The sequence below is a fragment of the Xiphophorus hellerii genome, chromosome 5 (genome assembly GCF_003331165.1).
Source record: "Xiphophorus hellerii strain 12219 chromosome 5, Xiphophorus_hellerii-4.1, whole genome shotgun sequence".
Taxonomy (NCBI): Eukaryota; Metazoa; Chordata; class Actinopteri; order Cyprinodontiformes; family Poeciliidae; genus Xiphophorus; species Xiphophorus hellerii.
The window spans coordinates 189,415-207,025 of NC_045676.1; the positions used below are offsets into that span (position 1 = coordinate 189,415).

At 50.3% G+C, this 17,611-nt stretch overlaps 2 protein-coding genes across 3 annotated transcripts; one reads left to right on the forward strand and one right to left on the reverse strand.

Annotated features, from left to right (window-relative positions):
• Positions 1–50: 50 nt before the first annotated feature.
• LOC116720690 (uncharacterized) lies at positions 51–6,146 on the reverse strand. The gene is made up of 8 exons (XM_032564081.1): positions 6,065–6,146; positions 5,043–5,251; positions 4,558–4,744; positions 4,504–4,525; positions 3,870–4,019; positions 1,048–1,162; positions 842–972; positions 51–563 (listed from the first exon to the last, which is right to left on the reverse strand). The coding sequence occupies exons 1-8, from the start codon at positions 6,144–6,146 to the stop codon at positions 527–529; spliced, it is 933 nt and encodes a 310-aa protein (XP_032419972.1). The 3' UTR covers positions 51–526.
• On the forward strand, positions 6,043–17,186 carry LOC116720104 (calpain-2 catalytic subunit-like). 2 transcript variants are annotated; one of them, XM_032563177.1, is made up of 21 exons: positions 6,045–6,384; positions 7,625–7,694; positions 8,559–8,677; positions 8,756–8,889; positions 9,084–9,252; positions 9,378–9,461; positions 9,532–9,617; positions 9,834–9,899; positions 9,974–10,134; positions 10,374–10,543; positions 10,615–10,626; positions 11,199–11,410; positions 11,602–11,638; positions 13,687–13,752; positions 13,823–13,880; positions 13,963–14,027; positions 14,328–14,396; positions 14,482–14,560; positions 16,595–16,711; positions 16,836–16,894; positions 16,963–17,186. In XM_032563177.1, exons 1-21 carry the CDS (start codon positions 6,148–6,150, stop codon positions 16,984–16,986), a joined length of 2,094 nt encoding a protein of 697 aa, XP_032419068.1. In that variant the 5' UTR covers positions 6,045–6,147; the 3' UTR covers positions 16,987–17,186. The 2 variants fall into 2 exon arrangements, with proteins under 2 accessions (XP_032419069.1, XP_032419068.1); XM_032563178.1 differs by lacking the exons at positions 16,836–16,894; positions 16,963–17,186 and adding an exon at positions 15,761–15,776 and having other exon boundaries at positions 6,043–6,384; positions 16,595–16,709.
• The last annotated feature ends 425 nt before the right edge of the window (positions 17,187–17,611 follow it).

The window sequence follows — 17,611 nt, forward strand, 5'->3', positions numbered from 1 at the left end:
CGCTCTCTGTCCTCATCGCTGATGCAGCGCCACAACAGACTGTTGTCGTGGTTACATTGGATTGATGGGATTTCTGGTTCTGACATTCGGATGGAGACCATCAGAACCTCTGAGGTTCTACACCTCTTGTCGCTCCAGGCGCCGGTCCACTCCACCTGACCCCAGGGGTTCCGGATCCAGAACAGCTTCTCCATGTCGCCCTGGTACTCCACCTGCAGGCAATCACAAGCAGAGTTACTCACCTGGCCCACCTGGCCAGGGCGGGGTCGATGTGGGCAGATCCTCACCTGGTCTGCACCTGTCACAGAGTAGGCGTGGCCTTTGACCGGCATCAGAGTCGGCCGAGCTGGTGATCTGAAACAGAACCGGGTCTGACCATGGGTCCGACAGACAGGTGGTTCACTCACGTCGATGGAGCGGCCCATCAGCGACCCTCGGCCCAGAGCTTTCTGGATGATGTGGAACCGGGTCGGGTCGGGCCGGCTCATGGCCCTCCGCGATGCTGCCGGTAAAATCCTCAAAGTCCTCAGTGGTGCTTCCTCCAGACAGAGCAGCCGTTCAACCCGCGGGGTCAAAAGGGGCGGGGTCATAAAGGAGGAGGTCAATGGGGCGGGGTCAAAAGGGGCGGGGTCATAAAGGAGGGGGTCAAAAGGGGCGGGGTCACATGATTTTAACTGATTTGTTCCTGAATCTGCAGAATGAGAACAGAATCATCTGAACATAAACCACCAGAACCAGGAGGCTCCTGTCCAGAACCCGGTGTCCTCTGGAAGCTCCGGGTCAGACTCAAAGCCTGGATCCACCTGGTCCAGGACCAGCTCTGGTTCTGATGGGTTCTTACTTGGAGTAGGCCTTCTCCAGCAGGGCGCTCCAGAACTCTCCTCCTTCAGTCGAATGGACGAACAGCAGCTCTCCGTTTCGGGTCGGCAGATGGTCAATCACCACGTCCGCCCACTCACCAAACTGCCAGAACTGAGGACAAACAGGACCAGAACCGTCGGTGGACGGACAGAAAGACGTCCTCTGCCCGGTCCTGGCCACTCCTACCTGGAAGTGGAAGAACCCAGCGTAGTCTCCGTCCCTGAAGCTCGAGTCGTCCGGGACGACTCGGGCCAGAACCTCCTGGTTCAGGGTCAGTGAGGCGATGACAGCTGGCAGTCGCCTAGGAGACGCACAGGAAAGAGGCGGAGCCAGATTCATTAATCACAGATCAGCTTGGATCAATGATCTAATGAGACCACAAACTTTGGATCTGAACTTTGCTCTAACTGACCCTGACCCAATAACAGGTACAGGAAACACCTCACAGGATGCTCTGGGCTCTGATTGGCTGCTCTGGGCTCTGATTGGCTGCTCTGGGTTCTGATTGGCTCCTCTGGGCTCTGATTGGCTGCTCTGGGCTCTGATTGGTTGCTCTGGGCAGCTGTCAAGAATTATCACATAATTTCCTTTTATTGTCTGATTTTATCAAGTGCTAAAAACAACATGAGATTCAGTAGCATTCAAAATGTTATTAAACATTTCAAAAGCAGAATAATAACTTCTGTAAACCAAATGAATCAAACTTTGTATTGTATATCATGTGTGTTTAATACAGCAAATATTAAAGACGGAAAAAATGTTTGTGTCTGGTTGGTGAATAGATTTATTACTGGATTCTATAAAATGTGGCTTAAAGCTGAGATGCTGATGTTTGGATGTAAAAATATATATTTTCTCTGCATATAAATCTATAAATATTTAGGTTTCTGTCATGGCAAGCAGTAAACAACACAGCAAAGAGCAAAGATTAGTTCAAGTGCAATACTAAAAAAACACAAAAACATTTCCCACACAAAAAAGTACGAAAAGCACCAAACAGAACATCTTGTCCGATGCAGATTTATGTTTTTGTATTTTCATTTTGCATCATTAGGAAGGACTCAGGACGTTGTGGGCCGGTGGGCAGAATATTTGGAAGACCTCCTCAATCCCACCAACATGCCTCCCATTGAGGAAGCTGAGCCTGGGGACTCTGGGTTGGGCTCTCCAGTCTCTGGGGCCCTGCCACCGAGGTGGTTAAAAAGCTCCTCGGTGGCAGGGGCCCCGGGGGTGGATGAGATCCGCCCGGAGTTCCTTAAGGCTCTGGATGTTGTAGGGTTGTGTTGGCTGATGTGACTCTGCAATATCACATGGACATCGGGGGCAGTTCCCCTGGACTGGCAGACTGGGGTGGTGGTCCCCCTGTTCAAAAAGGGGGACCGGATTCAAGTGGCCGAAATGGGTTTCCTTCGTAGGGTGGCTGGGCTCCCTCTTAGAGAGAGAAGCTCGGTTATCCGGGAGGGACTCAGAGTAGAGCCGCTGCTCCTTCACATCGAGAGGAGCCAGTTGAGGAGCATCTGGTCAGGATGCCTCCTGGACGCCTCCCTGGTGAGGAGTTCATGTCCCACCGGGAGGAGGGGAAAACCCAGGACACGATTCCCGATGTTTTTCGCTGGCCTGGGAACGCCTCGGGATTCCCCCAGAGGAGCTGGAACAAGAGGCTGGAGAGGGAAGTCTGCTGACCCCGCGACCCGACCCCGGATAGCTGGAAGATGGATGGATGGTTCATTAGGAAGTGATGCCTGAACACTCTGTGGCTGTTTAGCTCATTTAAACACCTGCTCTTCTGATTATCTGTCAGAGAATCTCTGTGGGTCGCCTTGTTTTGTGTAAATTGAACCGAAATACTCTGAACTGCAGCAAGTGTACAAGTTCAACCAGGAAGCTTTAACCAGGAAGCGTGACCATATAAGGCCCATACTGGCCTCTTTACACTGGCTGCTGAATAGATTTTGACTTATAAAGTTTTAAATGGTTATCTCCGCTTTATCTTCGGGACCTTTTAAAAGTTCAGTCTGTGTCCAGAACCCTAGGATGTTACTGACCGTTCCTCGGACCCGACTAAAGAGGAAAGCAGATCGGGCTTTTTCTGTTGTTGCTCCGATTCTATGGAACAACTTACCTTTCCAGATTCGATCTGCCCACCGCCTGGATCATTTTAAATCGCTTCTCAAAACTCATTTTTATTCTTTGGCATTTATTTGAACTAGTGTTTTGATTCTCTGTTTTTATTAATGTGTGTTTTTGTGGTTCTTGTACAGAACTTCGGTGCAGTTTTATACCTGTTTTTAAAGTGCTATATAAATAAATTTGACATTGACAAGTTAAGGTGATAAAAGTTAAGTTAGCATAACTAACCTGCTCTCCATTTTTCATTTAAAGCTTTTTTCCGACCTGTGAAATCAGATCCCTTTGTTATCTTGCTATCATGTTAATAATTCATCTCAAATCTTTGCGTCTCCTTCTCAGATTATTTGCTTTCATTTTCCTGACCATCGATATTCGGACTCCATGTGGCTCACAGTGAGTCACATGACCTCCGACCCACTGGGTCACTGAGCGACTTGCTATTTATGTTTTACAAAGGAAGTTAAAAAATCGTTTCCTGATGCTGTGAATAGAAGCTGCAGCTGCTGCTGAGTGACAGAAATGCAGGAACATAAAGAAAAAGGTTCCGCTTGTTGGGAACCATCATGTCCGGACCGGGCCTTCAGGAAGCTACGCCTCACAGCAGACTGAAGGACGGGTCCAGACTGCTGCAGAGGCCCGGTTCTCCCTGGACCGGAGCTGATTAGTGGTGGAGGCCATTCCAGGGAGAACGGTATTCCCACCAGAACCAGAACTCTGGTCCAGTTTCAGCCGACTTCAACAAAAGGGGAAGTGTCTTCCTCTGACGGAGGCAGCACCGATTCCTCGGGAATCAACGGTCGGTTTATTTGTTTCGGAGCCGTTCCCAGTAGAACCGGTTCTTCCGGTTCGCCTGGTTCTGGAAAAGCTGCGGCTCTCACCCAGAGTTGGCAGACGTTGGTTCTGGAGGCTCCGGAGACCAAGAACTCCGGCTGCCGATGGTTCTGACGTTCAGAGAGGACGATGGTCCGGGTCCGGTTCCGGGTGGTCTGGAGCTCCTCTCATCCCAGCAGGTCCAATTTGACCCGGTCCTGTTTGAGTCCAGATCAGATTCAAACTGTTACCGGCAGGAAGAGGTTCTGGCCCGGTTCAACCGGGTCGGGAAGAACCACAGTGGGGTTCATGTTTCCAACAGGCCCGGTTCGACCCGCAGAACTCCCCAAAGGTTCTGAAGGAACCGGGGAAAACCAGAATATGACTGGATCAGGTTCTGCTGCAGGACGGGTTCTGTTAATTCTTCTGGGTTTATCAGAACCTCATCAGAACCAGAACCTGTCTGTCTCCGGCCCACTTAATCTGGTTAATCCGGTTAAACTGGTTTAATCTGGTTGTATCTGGTTAATGACCGCTGTGGTTCTTTTCAGGTTCTGGTCCAGACTGATTTACTTGGACCGGTTCTAAGAGAACTTGATCTCAGATCTGTCAGCTGGGTCCAGTCAGGCGAAACCAGCCAATCAGATCAGAGCATCACCTACCAAGCTCGGTCCGGATGAACAGAACCGAGTCAGAACTCACCGTGGGTCGCTGCCAGGAAACCCCTCGAACCTTGTAGGAGTTCGGGGCCAGTTCGTTGACGCCCAGAAAGCCCAGCGCCGGGAACAGGCGGCCCGTCTCCAGGCAGCGCCGCTTCAGAGCCTCGTAGTCCTGGCCCAGGTACCGGACGGCCTGGAACCGGGCCGGGCCGGTTCCAGGTGAGTGATGCCAGGAGCGCGGGGCCACCTGCTGCCAGGTGAGGGAGGGCCCTCCAAAATAAAAGCTATTTCCTTCTTGATTTGGAGAAAGGTCAGAAAGCCTCAGGTCCGAACCGGAATCAGAACCAAGGTTCTGCATGAAGAAGTGAACCCAAGGAGGAACAGAAAAACCAGAACGACCCCGAACCAAAAGTCCAAGAGGTTCCGACCCAGAAGGGCTTCTGCTGCGCGCATGCTTTTATTGTGAAAGGCACTGGCAGCGAGAAGAGACTTCCTGTTCCCAAAAAACGGCCTCATTCCTGCAGCCTGAGTCACGGCGCCTCCACCCTGCTGTTTACACCATCATTCCCAGTTTAAACCCACCATCATTCCCAGTTTGTTCCTCCGTGTTTCCCAGTCTGTTACTGGGCTCCATCGTTTCGGACAGGCTGAACAGCAGGGGGCGCCCTCGGTCCAGGTGAGCCGCTGGAGAAGACGAGGAACGTTCTGCTGCGGACTGGGAACGTTCTGGAGCAGAAAGTGGCTGCACTGCGATGACCTTTGACCCTTCACCCCCAGGAAGTCTTCACAGCCTGAATCACATCAGTTTCAGATCTGAACAGGAAGTGATTCATTCGGATCGGAGAGTTCTGGTTCTGATCTGGTTCTGATATTCATTATTTTGGTTCCTTCGGTCCGTTCTGGTTCTTCAGCTGCTTCCTGTCCGGTTCTGCCATGCGAGGCCGAGGTTCTGCTGGGTCAGCATCAGAGAGTAGCAGCAGTGTGTGTGTGTGTGTGTGTTGGGTAAACAACCTGCAGAGCAAACAGAGCAGCTGAAAGAGGTTCTGTTCGACCCGACCCGCTTCAGGAAGCTCCTTCATGGAGACACTGGCGACATCTGAGGGATGCGGAGCAGAACACGGTTCTGGTTCTGGTTCTGATGCAGAAACATGGAGGAGCAGCATTCAGCTTCTATGCTCCACAGATCTGGAACAAACTAAACAGCTGGTTGGAGTTTGATTAATGATAAATGAGGAATCGACCAACATATTGATCATGTATTGATGATTCTGTGACGTCATTTGATGTAAAACACTTTGAAGTGCTCAAATGTTCTAATAAACTGATTGATTGATTGATTGATTGATTGATCGGTCATGCTGCTGCTGCTGCTGATGTTTCTTTGTGGAAACTTGGAGCATCCAACCGGTTGGATGCTGGATGGATGAGCCTCGGTGTTCTGATTGAACATCAGACTTGCTGGTTCTGGTCGGGATCATAACTGGACCGGGATGAGATAACTGGTGGTGATCCGGTTCTGGTCCCGGTTCTGGTCCTGGTTCTGGCTGTTTTGACTGCCAGTGAGCAGCAGAGATAGGCTCCTCCTCTCAGGGAGGAGGTCTCACTCTGACTCAGACTCCGAGTACAGCAGCAAAACTTTTTCCGCTTAGTTGCGACCCGGTTCGGTTCTGTTCTGTTCTGCGCCATCATGTCCGGAGTCGCCTCCACTCTGGCCAAGAAGCGGGCCCTGGCCGCGGGGTTCGGAACCAACTCCAACGCGATTCGGTACCTGAACCAGAACTTCGAGGCCCTGCGCGCGCAGTGCCTCTCCTCTGGGAAGCTCTTCTGCGACCCCACCTTCCCGGCCGAACCCGAATCTCTGGGCTTCAACGAACTGGGTCGGAACTCCAGCAAGACCCGCGGAGTCACCTGGAAGAGGCCCACGGTAAGAACCGAGCCGAACCGGGGCGGATGGGAAATCCGGGAGGGATTAGAGGGGTGGGGCCGGACCCTCCCTGCATCGAATCCGACCGAACTATCCGAATGGGTCCGGGTTCTGGTTCCGGTTCTGGTCCTGCCGCAGAGAAAATGGGAAGACATGAACTCCGAGGGTTTTTCTGCGGATTGGACCGGAACCTCAGAGAGAGTCTGAGCAGGAAGTCAGACAGAACCAGAACCGGGTCAGATAGACACACCTGGGTCAGCAGCAGTTCCAGGTGGCCCAGTTAGCTATCTGATCCAGAACCGGAACCTCTCAGAACTGGGTCAGGACTGTAGAGACATGGAGAACCGGGTCGTTCAGAACCGTCCAGAACTATGAACCTGCAGCAGCAGGTCACTGGTTCTGGTCGGGTCCATTTGGAAGCAGCTGGAAGTAATTAAGAGGCTGACCCGGTCCGGCTTTCAGAACCGATCCGGTCTGTTCCAGATGAATCCTTCAGATTCATTCCTCACATGTAGAAAATGATTTGATCAGAAGTTTATTAATGTTTAAAGTAAGAGGAGCAGCTCTGCTCTGATTGGTCCAGATCAGGGCAGCTCTGCTCTGATTGGTCCAGATCAGGGCAGCTCTGCTCTGATTGGTGCAGATCAGGGCAGCTCTGCTCTGATTGGTCCAGATCAGGGCAGCTCTGCTCTGATTGGTCCAGATCAGGGCAGCTCTGCTCTGATTGGTCCAGATCAGGGCAGCTCTGCTCTGATTGGTGCAGATCAGGGCAGCTCTGCTCTGATTGGTATAAGTGGAGGTCAAAGGTTAGCCTGTCTCCGGGTGGGTCCACTCGTTATGGACAGGTTGGACAGAGATGTCCAGCCGGTCGTCATGGCGACAACTGTGACATCACCTAACACAAACAGGAGAAAGGCCCCGCCCACACGACCTCCAGCTGATGGCAGATGGGTTCTGATCAAAGTGTTTCATCCTGTTGGACCTGAACCAGTCGGGCCAACAGGGTGAAGAACTGCAAGGTTCTGTCCACCTATCTGACCCGGTTCTGTTTGTCTGACCCGGTTCTTGTATATATTTACTGTATATATTTGACCTTTTGCACCGGAGCTGCAATGGAAATTTCGTTGAATTCTGTTCAATGACAATAAATGCTATAAATTCTATCTAGTCTGTTTGTCTGACTCGGTTCTGTTTGTCTGACTCGGTTCTGTTTGTCTGACCCGGTTCTGTCCTCTTGCAGGAGCTGGTCTCAAAGCCAGAATTCATCGTGGGCGGTGCCACCAGAACCGACATCTGTCAGGGAGCGCTGGGTGAGTTTTCCACACTGGCCCTGATTGCAGAGGTCAGAGGTCACCGATTCCTCCGCTTGGTCCAGTCATGTAGAACCGGGCCACGGGTCCACAGAACCAAACCGGCAACCTTGCAGGGGGAACCAGATCCAACCAGCAGAAGCTCCACCAGGTTCTGGAGGGTCCGATTCGACCCGGAGCATTCCCATCTGACAAAGACGGTTCTGCGTTGGTTCTGATCCGACCCGGCCCGGGTCCAGAGAGCAGCCAGTGACTGCTGGTTCCGGGGCGGACTCAGCATCAGCTGCAGGCTGCGCTCCGATTGGCTGGCAGGGAGGAGCCGCACAGGAAGAGAAGCGGCATGAGAGGAGCGCGGTCGGCCAATCAGGACGCGCCGTGTCACGCACTCAGTGACTCACGCTGCAGCCAGAAACCGCAGCAGCGCCGCAGCTTGTGCAACCAGAGTTCTGTTCCCACAAGCTGCAGCAGGAATTCACTGCAGAGTGAGACCTCTCGCAAACTCTCTGTGTCTCTGTGGTGGAGGAACTGGACCAGAACAAACATGATGTTAGGGTTAGGGTTCCGGTCCACCACTTACCATCCTCCTGTCTCTTTAAGAAGCTCTTCCTGCTCTGATTGGTCAGGAATGATGGAGATGTTTGGGAGAAGCTCTGAGAAAACCACTAAAAGACTAAAAACCCATCAGAACCGACCGCATCGCTGGCGGGCAGGTTCTGATCCAGAACAGAACCCGGCTTCAAATCGAATCCTAAGTCAGAAGCTATGAAAGCCGGGGGCCAGCAGGGGGAGACGGAGAGCCTGAATGTGAGGGGTGTGCACTTCCTGTAGGGGGCAGCAGTGAGTTATGGTCTCCTTTCTGTCCAGGTGATTGCTGGCTGCTGGCTGCCATTGCCTCTCTGACCATGAACGAGTTTGTGATGGCGCGAGTCGTTCCCACAGACCAGGGGTTTGGAGACAACTATGCAGGAATCTTCCACTTCCAGGTATTCCAGGTGTTTGGCTTCTTCCGCCATCATAGGAAGTTTGTGTTGTGTCTCAGAGGTCTTCCTGTGTGTCCTCAGTTTTGGCAGTTTGGGGAGTGGGTGGATGTGGTGATTGACGACAGGCTTCCGGTTAAAGACGGGAAGCTGCTGTTCGTCCACTCGGCGGAAGGTCGGGAGTTCTGGAGCGCCCTGTTGGAGAAGGCCTATGCCAAGTAAGAGCACCCAGAACTGACAGAACAGAGCTGGTTCTACTGGAGCGGATGGGAGGACATTGGGTCCACAGGCATCTGCTGGGGGGTTGTTCTCCTAGCTGAGTCCTTCTTCCATCATCTGCATAGAAACAGCTGAAGGAATGAAACCTTGCATGACACGGTGTCAACCCGTGACTTTACTGCTGCTCCTGCAGGGCGAATGGCTGCTACGAAGCCCTGTCTGGTGGCTCCACCACTGAGGGCTTCGAGGACTTCACCGGAGGCATCGCAGAGAACTATGACCTCAACCGGCCACCGTCCAACCTGTTCCAGATCATTAAGAAGGCGCTGGAGGCCGGCGCTCTGCTGGGCTGCTCCATTGACGTGAGTTCATTGTCACTCCCACTGTGAACCACCAGGAGGGCTCCTGAGAGTCGACTTCCTGTCAGCAGAACATCAGCTCTCTTCAGCTGAACCCTGGCATGATGATTTGCTTTTTGTTGCTGCAGATCACAAGTGCTGCAGACTCTGAGGCGGTGACTCGACAGAAGCTGGTGAAAGGCCACGCCTACTCGTTGACGGGGGCCGTGGAGGTAGCCTGAAGTCCTGGAATGGAGATTCCATCAAGCAGAAACAGGAGAAAACTCTATGTTCTGGTTGCAGGTGAACTACCGCGGGCATCAGGAGAAGCTGGTTAGAATGAGGAACCCCTGGGGTCAGGTGGAGTGGACCGGAGCGTGGAGCGATGGGTAAGCAACCAGAACCGGACTGTGAGATTCTGAAACTAGCAGGTGTTGTCTTCAAAATGAGTTCAGATGATCAAGAACTTAAGAACCAGTTGATCTGGACAGAAGGTAGCTGGTCTAACTAGTTTCAGGACAGACGCAGGAGCCTGACCATCGACCAACTTGACAGTCTTTGGTCCTGCAGCTGAGTGTCTAACAGCAGCATCTCCTTCTATGCAGGTCTTCTGAGTGGAGCCACGTCCAGGGGGACTGTCCTCACGCCAACTCAGAGGACGGAGAATTCTGGTAGGACAGACAGAATGTCCCATGAACTGACCTGAGGATGGAATTAGATCACGTCTCTGTTCCTGTCTCTGCAGGATGTCGTTCAGTGACTTCCAGCGTCACTACTCCCGAATCGAGGTGTGCACTCTGACTCCCGATACGATAGAGGACGACTCCGTCAAACACTGGAGTGTCAGCAAGTTCGACGGCACCTGGAGGAGAGGCTCCACAGCTGGAGGATGCCGGAACCACCCCTGTTAGTACACACGCACCACTACAGACCTCTTGTGGTACCGATGGACCGGATGGTCCTGACTGTTCCCTTAGGAAATGATATGAAAAAGATCAGCATCCTGCCTGAAGCACATGACTGGACCAGAACCAGAACTGCTCAGGACAGGTTCTAATGGGAGCAATGACTTTCATGACCCACTAGATTCTATTGAGTCAGAGGGAACCAGAGGGTGATTCATGTCTGCTGGTTTTTCTCCTCAGACACTTTCTGGACGAACCCTCAGTTTGTGATCAAGCTGGATGAGGAAGATGATGACCCTGATGACGGTGAGGTGGGCTGCAGCTTTGTGGTCGGTCTGATCCAGAAGAACCGCAGGAAGCTGCGCCAACAAGGCGAGGACATGCACACCATCGGCTTTGCCATCTACGAGGTCTGAAACCTTTGATTCCAGCTTCAGACTCCAACACGAGTCCAGGATCTAACTCTGCTTTGTTCCTCCAGGTTCCCCGGCAGGTGAGTCTACCTGGAAGCCTTAGAAACATGGAAACCGGCTGACTGGAAGGGACTCAGTTCAGGTTCTCCCTGGCCAGGGTTGACCTTACAGCCTGATAGACATGTTTCACTGGTAATATCAGGGTTGTTTGCAACCTCTGAGTTCCTGGAAAAGCAAACAGCATTGTTGATGACTCAACCTGCCCTGCAAGCTAACGGCTGGTGGGCGGAGCCTAATTAGGCTACAGGAAGGGAGGGAACGCCCGGCCTGGCCTGATCCAAAAGGAAACTATTAACATCTTAGCCAAACACAAGGTTTCTCTTTGTTAGAAAGCATCACTTCCTGGTTTTAGAGCCTATTTTCAGTAAAACCTGATGAGATCACAGCAGGTTGGTTTCAGCTCCGATCCATGGGTCTCACTGAGGTTCTCCTTGAAGGTCTTCAGGTTATTGAACCCTCAATAGGATGAGTCTGCAGATCCTCCTGAAGGTCTTCTTGGACGTTCTTGCCTTCATCAGCTCATTTCTGAACGCCGCTGCTGGACAGGCACAGGTGACTTTAAGAGCTTTCCTGATTGGCTGTCTGTCTGCAGTTCCACGGACAGAGGGAGGTCCACCTGGACAAGAACTTCTTCCTGACCCACGCTCAGACGGCGAGGTCAGAAACCTTCATCAACCTGCGGGAGGTGAGCTCCCGCTTCAAGCTGCCACCTGGAGAGTACCTGGTTGTCCCGTCCACCTTTGACCCGCACCAAAACGGAGACTTCTGCATCCGAGTGTTCTCTGAGAAGCAGACCGAGACCGTGTAAGTTCTGCTGGACCAGAACCTCTTGGATTCTCTGTCTGACCCGTCCCCCTCCTGTAGACTCTGTGTGAGGTTCCTCAGAGACTTCCTTCAGTCCAGAATCCCGGTTCTGTTCTGTGGAAGGTGCAGAGGAAGGAGGGGAAGAGGTTCCGGATCAGAGAGTTTGATCAGAGCCGTTTGTTCTGTTTCAGGCCCTGTGATGACCCGGTCAGCGCCGACCTCAGTGACGTGAGTGATGATCCGCCCACATCTGGTAGCTATAGCATCCCAGCTGCTAGTGAAAGTGCTACAGCTGTTAGCTTCCAGGTGTAGCATGTTTTTAACTTTGAACATTTTAACCTTTAAAGTTCTGTTAAAATACACTGCCTGGCCAAAAAAACAGTCACCACCAAAAAATGGTCACACTCTCTAATATTTTGTTGGACCGCCTTTAGCTTTGATTACAGCCCGCATTCGCTGTGGCATTGTTTCAATAAGCTTCTGCAGTGTCACAAGATTTATTTCCATCCAGTGTTGCATTAATCTTTCACCAAGATCTTGTATTGATGATGGGAGAGTCTGACCACTGCGCAAAGCCTTCTCCAGGACATCCCAAAGATTCTCAATGGGGTTAAGGTCTGGACTCTGTGGTGGCCAATCCATGTGTGAACAAGATGTCTCATGCTCCCTGAACCACTCTTTCACAATGTGAGCCCCATGAATCCTGGCATTGTCATCTTGGAATATGCCCGTTCCATTTGGGAAGACAAAATCCATTGATGGAATAACCTGGTCATTCAGTATATTCAGGTAGTCAGCTGACCTCATTCTTTGGGCACACAATGTTGCTGAACCTAGACCTGACCAACTACAGCAACCCCAGATCATAGCACTGCCCCCACAGGCTTGTACAGTAGGCACTAGGCATGATGGGTGCATCACTTCACCTGCCTCTCTTCTTACCCTGATGCGCCCATCACTCTGGAACAGGGTAAATCTGGACTCATCAGACCACATGACCCTCTTCCATTCCTCCAGAGTCCAATCTTTATGCTCCCTAGCAAACTGAAGCCTTTTTTTCTGGTTAGCCTTACTGATTAGAGGTTTTCTTACGGCTACACAGCTGTTCAATCCCAACCCCTTGAGTTCCCTTCGCATTGTGTGTGTGGAAATGCTTTTGCGTTCACAATTAAACATACTCCTGAGTTCTGCTGTTGCTTTTCTTCGATTTGATTTGACCAAACGTTTAAGTAATCGCTGATCACGATCATTCAGGATTTTTTTCCGACCACATTTCTTCCTGGAAGACGATGGTTCCCCACCATCCTTCCAGTTTTTAATGATGCGTTGGACAGTTCTTAACCCAATTCTAGTAGTTTCTGCAATCTCCTTAGATGTTTTCTCTGCTTGATGCATGCCAATGATTTGACCCTTCTTAAACAGACTAACGTCTTTTCCACGACCACAGGATGTGTCTTTTGCCATGGTTGTTTAAGAAATGAGGAGTTCCTCATTGCATCAGCTGGGGTTAAATAACTTGTTGCCAGCTGAAAGATAATTGCCTATGCAGCACTTATCCAATAGGAGGCTTGGACCAATTTGCTTAGTTAAATCCAGGTGGCGACTTGTTTTTGGCCAGGCAGTGTATGTTGCTGTACATTTCTGATGCTTCGCCCTAACCTGGTGAAACGGAAAGAACCTCGCACCATTCTGACCTTTGAACCCCAGCTGGCAAATTTGAAATGTAGATTATTACATCCTGCATAGTGGTTTTAACAGTATTTCCTGATCATTCAGGGTCGTGCAGCTCTTTGAACTCAATCTGGAAATGTCGGTTCCTCTGGATCTACAAACGACCGCCAGCCTTTAAACCATTTCCTATGTTTATCCCAAAGTAATGACTGATATTCCACAACATATAAAGTCCATGTCAGTGCTGGTTCAGAAGGACATGGCCTCACTGGGAATGGATGTCTGCCTTGTGTGCTGCATATTTGTGTATTTCTACGTTCTGCTGCCAAGCTGCAGTTATGCTAGACTCGTTTTAAAAATGTAAATAAAATAAAATCTATAAAATATTATGTAGCAATTCTGATTTACATCACGTTTTATTATTTACAAAAACTTGTAATAATAATATTATTGTTCCTTTAGAATTTAAAACCAGTAGAAACAGGAACATTAATACTGGCTGGTGTTGCTGGTACCAGTTGGTACCATGATAGCCCATATCTTTGCACCGTTATCCGTTTGGTCTGTTGTGATGCTTTATGTGTTGCCATGGTGACTGTGTCTAGGAGACGGTGTCGGACAACGAGGTGGACTCCGGGTTCAGGAACCTGTTCACTAAACTCGCGGGAGCCGTAAGTGTCGCCGTGGCTGGCCCCGCCCAGCGGCTGCGTCCTCCCTGCTGATTGGCTGCTTCTGTTTCAGGACATGGAAATCTCCGCCTACGAGCTCCAGACCATCATGAACAAGATCGTAGCCAAACGTGAGCCGACGCTTCGCCACGTTCAACACGCTGCCATGGAGCGGCCGCAGCCATGACTTCCTGTCTGTTGTTGTTTTCACAGGAACTGACATCAAAACAGACGGATTCAGCCTGGAGACCTGCAAGGTCATGGTCAACCTGATGGACGTATCCTTCACCGCCTGAAGGGCGGAGCATCAGGGCAGAACATGTGGGTGGGGCTTAAGAGGGGCGGAGCCTGTGAGGGTGTGGGAGGTTCTGCCATTGTCAGGAGGTTCTGGAGCAACACTCCAGTTCTGGTTCTGGATCTCTGGATCTCTGGACCCTCAGCAGGTCTCAGAAGGTCCATGAGGACCCAACCAGTTTCAATGTGTTTAGATGATCTGTGATTGGTCAGCTGATCAGTCAGCTGATTGGTCGGTGGTCCCACCTGTCCAACACCTGTGAGTGACCTTTAACCTGCAGCAGGACAGCGGGAACGGCAAGTTGGGCATCGGAGAGTTCGCCACGCTGTGGAAGAAGGTGCAGAAATACCTGGTGAGCTGTGACCTTTGACCTGTGACACCCGCTGTTTTGTTGATGTTGGAATTGTGGGAAATCTCAGGGTTTGCTGTTCCTGCAGTCGATCTACAAGCAGAACGACTCGGATAACTCTGGAACCATGAGCACTCCGGAGATGAGGGTGGCCTTTAAGGACGCAGGTGGGTCGCTGTGGTCAGAGGGGAAACTTCCTGCCTGCTGCCTTTCTACTTCCTGCCTGCTGCCTGCCTGCCTGCTGCAGTGGCGCTGCCAGCTTTAACCGTCTCAGTTTGATGTTTGGTGCCGCTGGCAGACAGATCAGCTCTTGGTTTCGGTTCTGCCTCCCCACTTGCTGCTGCAGTGCATGATGGGACAGCGCCATGAGGATGCTGAGTTTTCTCGTCTCGCTGTGACCAGCTTCCTCCTCTTCTGTCCCATAATGCAACACTGTGATTGGTCAGCTGATCGGGCCAGGTCGGGCCGAGTCGATTCGATGACAGTTTGGAGCAAAACGGGTCGCTCTGAACACGGAGCAGGAAACCGTCACCATAATCTGAGAACATGTGGGATTATCAGATCGGGTTCGAAACCGGAACCAGTGAAGCGGCCAGTCGAACCGTCAGCAAAGATTTAATCTGCTAATCTACCTTAATACTGCTGGACCCAACAGAACCAGCAGAACCTGCAGCTGGGTTCTGGTAGAAACCTCTGGACCAGTCAGATTAAGTGGGATTATAATCTGGATTTCGTATCCGAAACTGAAACAGGAGAAATGTGATTTCTGATTTTCTGACTCTTTGATTCCTGATGTTTCCTGAAAAACCGTCGAGATCAGAGAAGCTCCAGTCCTGGAGGCTTTAGAGGATCTGCTGCAACGCCTGAGTGACATCATCAGGTCATGAGGTCATCAGCAGGACTCTGCAGACCTGCTCTGAGGCGTGTTGGACCAGGGAGACACGGAGTGCCCCCCCGTGTCCTCCCCGCCCTAATGCAGGTGGACAGGTGTCTCCGTGTCTCTTTGTCTGTCCTTGTGTCTCTGACGTTTAGCTGCTTCCAACATCTGCAGTTTGTCCCTCTGATGGAAACGCTTCCAGGATGGAGGCAAACAGCCAATCAGCTGTTAGTGGGCGGAGTCAGAGTTCCCTCTGTGGAAAAACCCCGGCTGGGTGGGAGGGGCCGCTCCCCCTGACATTCCTGGGCCAGGCGGCGCCCCTCGGTGGTCAGGATGAGTCATGGTCCGGGCATCCGGCCCGAGGTGCTGCTGTGTGTGTGTGTGTGTGTGGGTGTGTGTGTGTGTGTAAACTGAGGAGAACTTCCTGTTTATCTCTAGCTTCTTCTGCAGTGTTTGTATCTAACGTGTGTTTCTGTTTTCTGCTGCTCAGCCTGCTGATGGCGACGGTACGTCTGGTTCTGGTTCTGGTTCTGGTTCAAACTGTCTTTTATCTGTGTGTCTTTCAACATGAAGCTGGGTTCTGTTCAGGTTCTGATCAGCCAACAGTGAGTCGGACTCAGGCTGGTTCTGTTTGTTCAGCTCCGTTTTACAGATGTTTTCAGAAATAAAGACCATTTAAGGATCCAGAACCCTCTCCAGAACCTGCTCCAGAACCCACTTCAGCTTTGTTTAGATCATTTTAAATGGGTTCCTGACTGTTTAATTTAATTTACCTTTATTTTGAAAGGCCAGTGAAAGGCTTTTCCTGTTTGGACTTCAGATATTTCTGAACTGTATGAACTAAATTCTGCAGAACCAACCCGGTTCTGGAACTCAAGAAGTTCTGATCTGGGAATGCTGCGGTGGCCATGATGGATTAATGTCAGCAGGAAGAATCAGAAAGTCAGTGGTTGCCATGGTGATTCCCTCCCTTTCTCAGGAGGAGGCGTGGTCTGTAGTATGACTGGTTTCATTGGCTGGGCCGACAGAACCGTTGACCCGTCTCTGCGGTCCGGCCAGGTCCAACAGGAAGCTGTTAGACGTCCTCCAGCCGGCCTTAACGTGTCCTGTTGGCGCTACATTTGAAGCTAGCCCAATTAGCTTCACCAGATGTTCCAGTTTAACCATCAGAAATCTTGACATTAAACTTTATCTGTAACTCCATCATCTCATTTTAAAACTGGATTATTTTCTCCTGTTGTTCAGTTGATAACTCTTTATGTTAGCGTCCTGTTAGCATTGAGTTAGCATGCTGCTAGCTAACTGCTTCCTGGTCCTTCTGAAGGTTTCTCCCTCAACAACACCATCTACCAGCAGCTGGTGGCCCGGTACTCGGACCCGGACATGACCATCGACTTTGACAACTTCGTGGCGTGTCTGATGAGGCTGGAGATGATGTTCAGTGAGTCTGATGATCAACGGCGCGAACCAGAACGCCTGAAAACCTGAACACGCATCACTGTGGTTCTACATCCAGAGTGGTCAAAGATCCGAGCAGAGACGCTAACCTCCGTCTTTTTCCTCAGGGATCTTCAGGAAGCTGGACGCCCACCAGAGCGGCTCCATCGACCTCGACCTGAACCAGGTGAGGCAGGAAGCTGAATCAGTTTATTATCAGAGTTCAGGAAGTGATGCTCTGTGTTTGTCTTGCAGTGGTTGAACTTCACCATGATCTGAACCAGAACCGCTCTGCTTCACGCCATCAGCTGCAGCTTCTCTCTCGTCATATTATAATCTCTCCTCCACCAGCCGACTGTCCCTGAACCCTTCTGCTCTGCAGGTCCATTTGGACCGGCGCCACACAGAACCTGTTAGTCAGGCTTTTATCTGCCGGCTGCTCTTTACCGGATCATTAAAGTGTTTCCATGGCGAACGCACTCAGAGTCTGTTTTGAAGTTTCATTTGAAAGACATGAAGAACCCGGAATCAGAAACGGAATATAATGTAATAAATAGAATATAATAGATATAATAAATACAACATAATAAATATAATGTAATAAATTAATATGATAAATATAATAGATATAATATAATAAATATGTAATAAATATAATAGATATAATAAATATAATGTAATTAATATAATAGATATAATATAAATATAATATAATGTATGTAATGTGATAAATATAATATAATAGATATAATAAATACAACATAATAAATATAATATACTAAATATAATATAATACATATAATATGATAAATATAATATAATAAATATAATCCTGTTTCCATGAAGTTTACAGTAAACAGTATTGTAGAAAATAAAGGAGTAATTTCTAAATAATCAGTTTTCT

Excerpts from the sequence above, each read along its gene's own strand:
- LOC116720690 (XM_032564081.1), bottom strand. The coding sequence starts at position 6,146 with ATGGCGCAGAACAGAACAGAACCGAACCGGGTCGCAACTAAGCGGAAA. Across the intron at positions 4,526-4,557 it reads TGGGCTTTCTGGGCGTCAAC|GGTTTCCTGGCAGCGACCCA; the intron begins GAACTGGCCCCG and ends CAAGGTTCGAGG. Across the intron at positions 4,020-4,503 it reads TTTCCTGGCAGCGACCCACG|GACCGGGTCAAATTGGACCT; the intron begins GTGAGTTCTGAC and ends GGACTCAAACAG.
- LOC116720104 (XM_032563177.1), top strand. The coding sequence starts at position 6,148 with ATGTCCGGAGTCGCCTCCACTCTGGCCAAGAAGCGGGCCCTGGCCGCG. Across the intron at positions 14,397-14,481 it reads AGAAGGTGCAGAAATACCTG|TCGATCTACAAGCAGAACGA; the intron begins GTGAGCTGTGAC and ends CTGTTCCTGCAG. Across the intron at positions 14,561-16,594 it reads GGTGGCCTTTAAGGACGCAG|GTTTCTCCCTCAACAACACC; the intron begins GTGGGTCGCTGT and ends GTCCTTCTGAAG.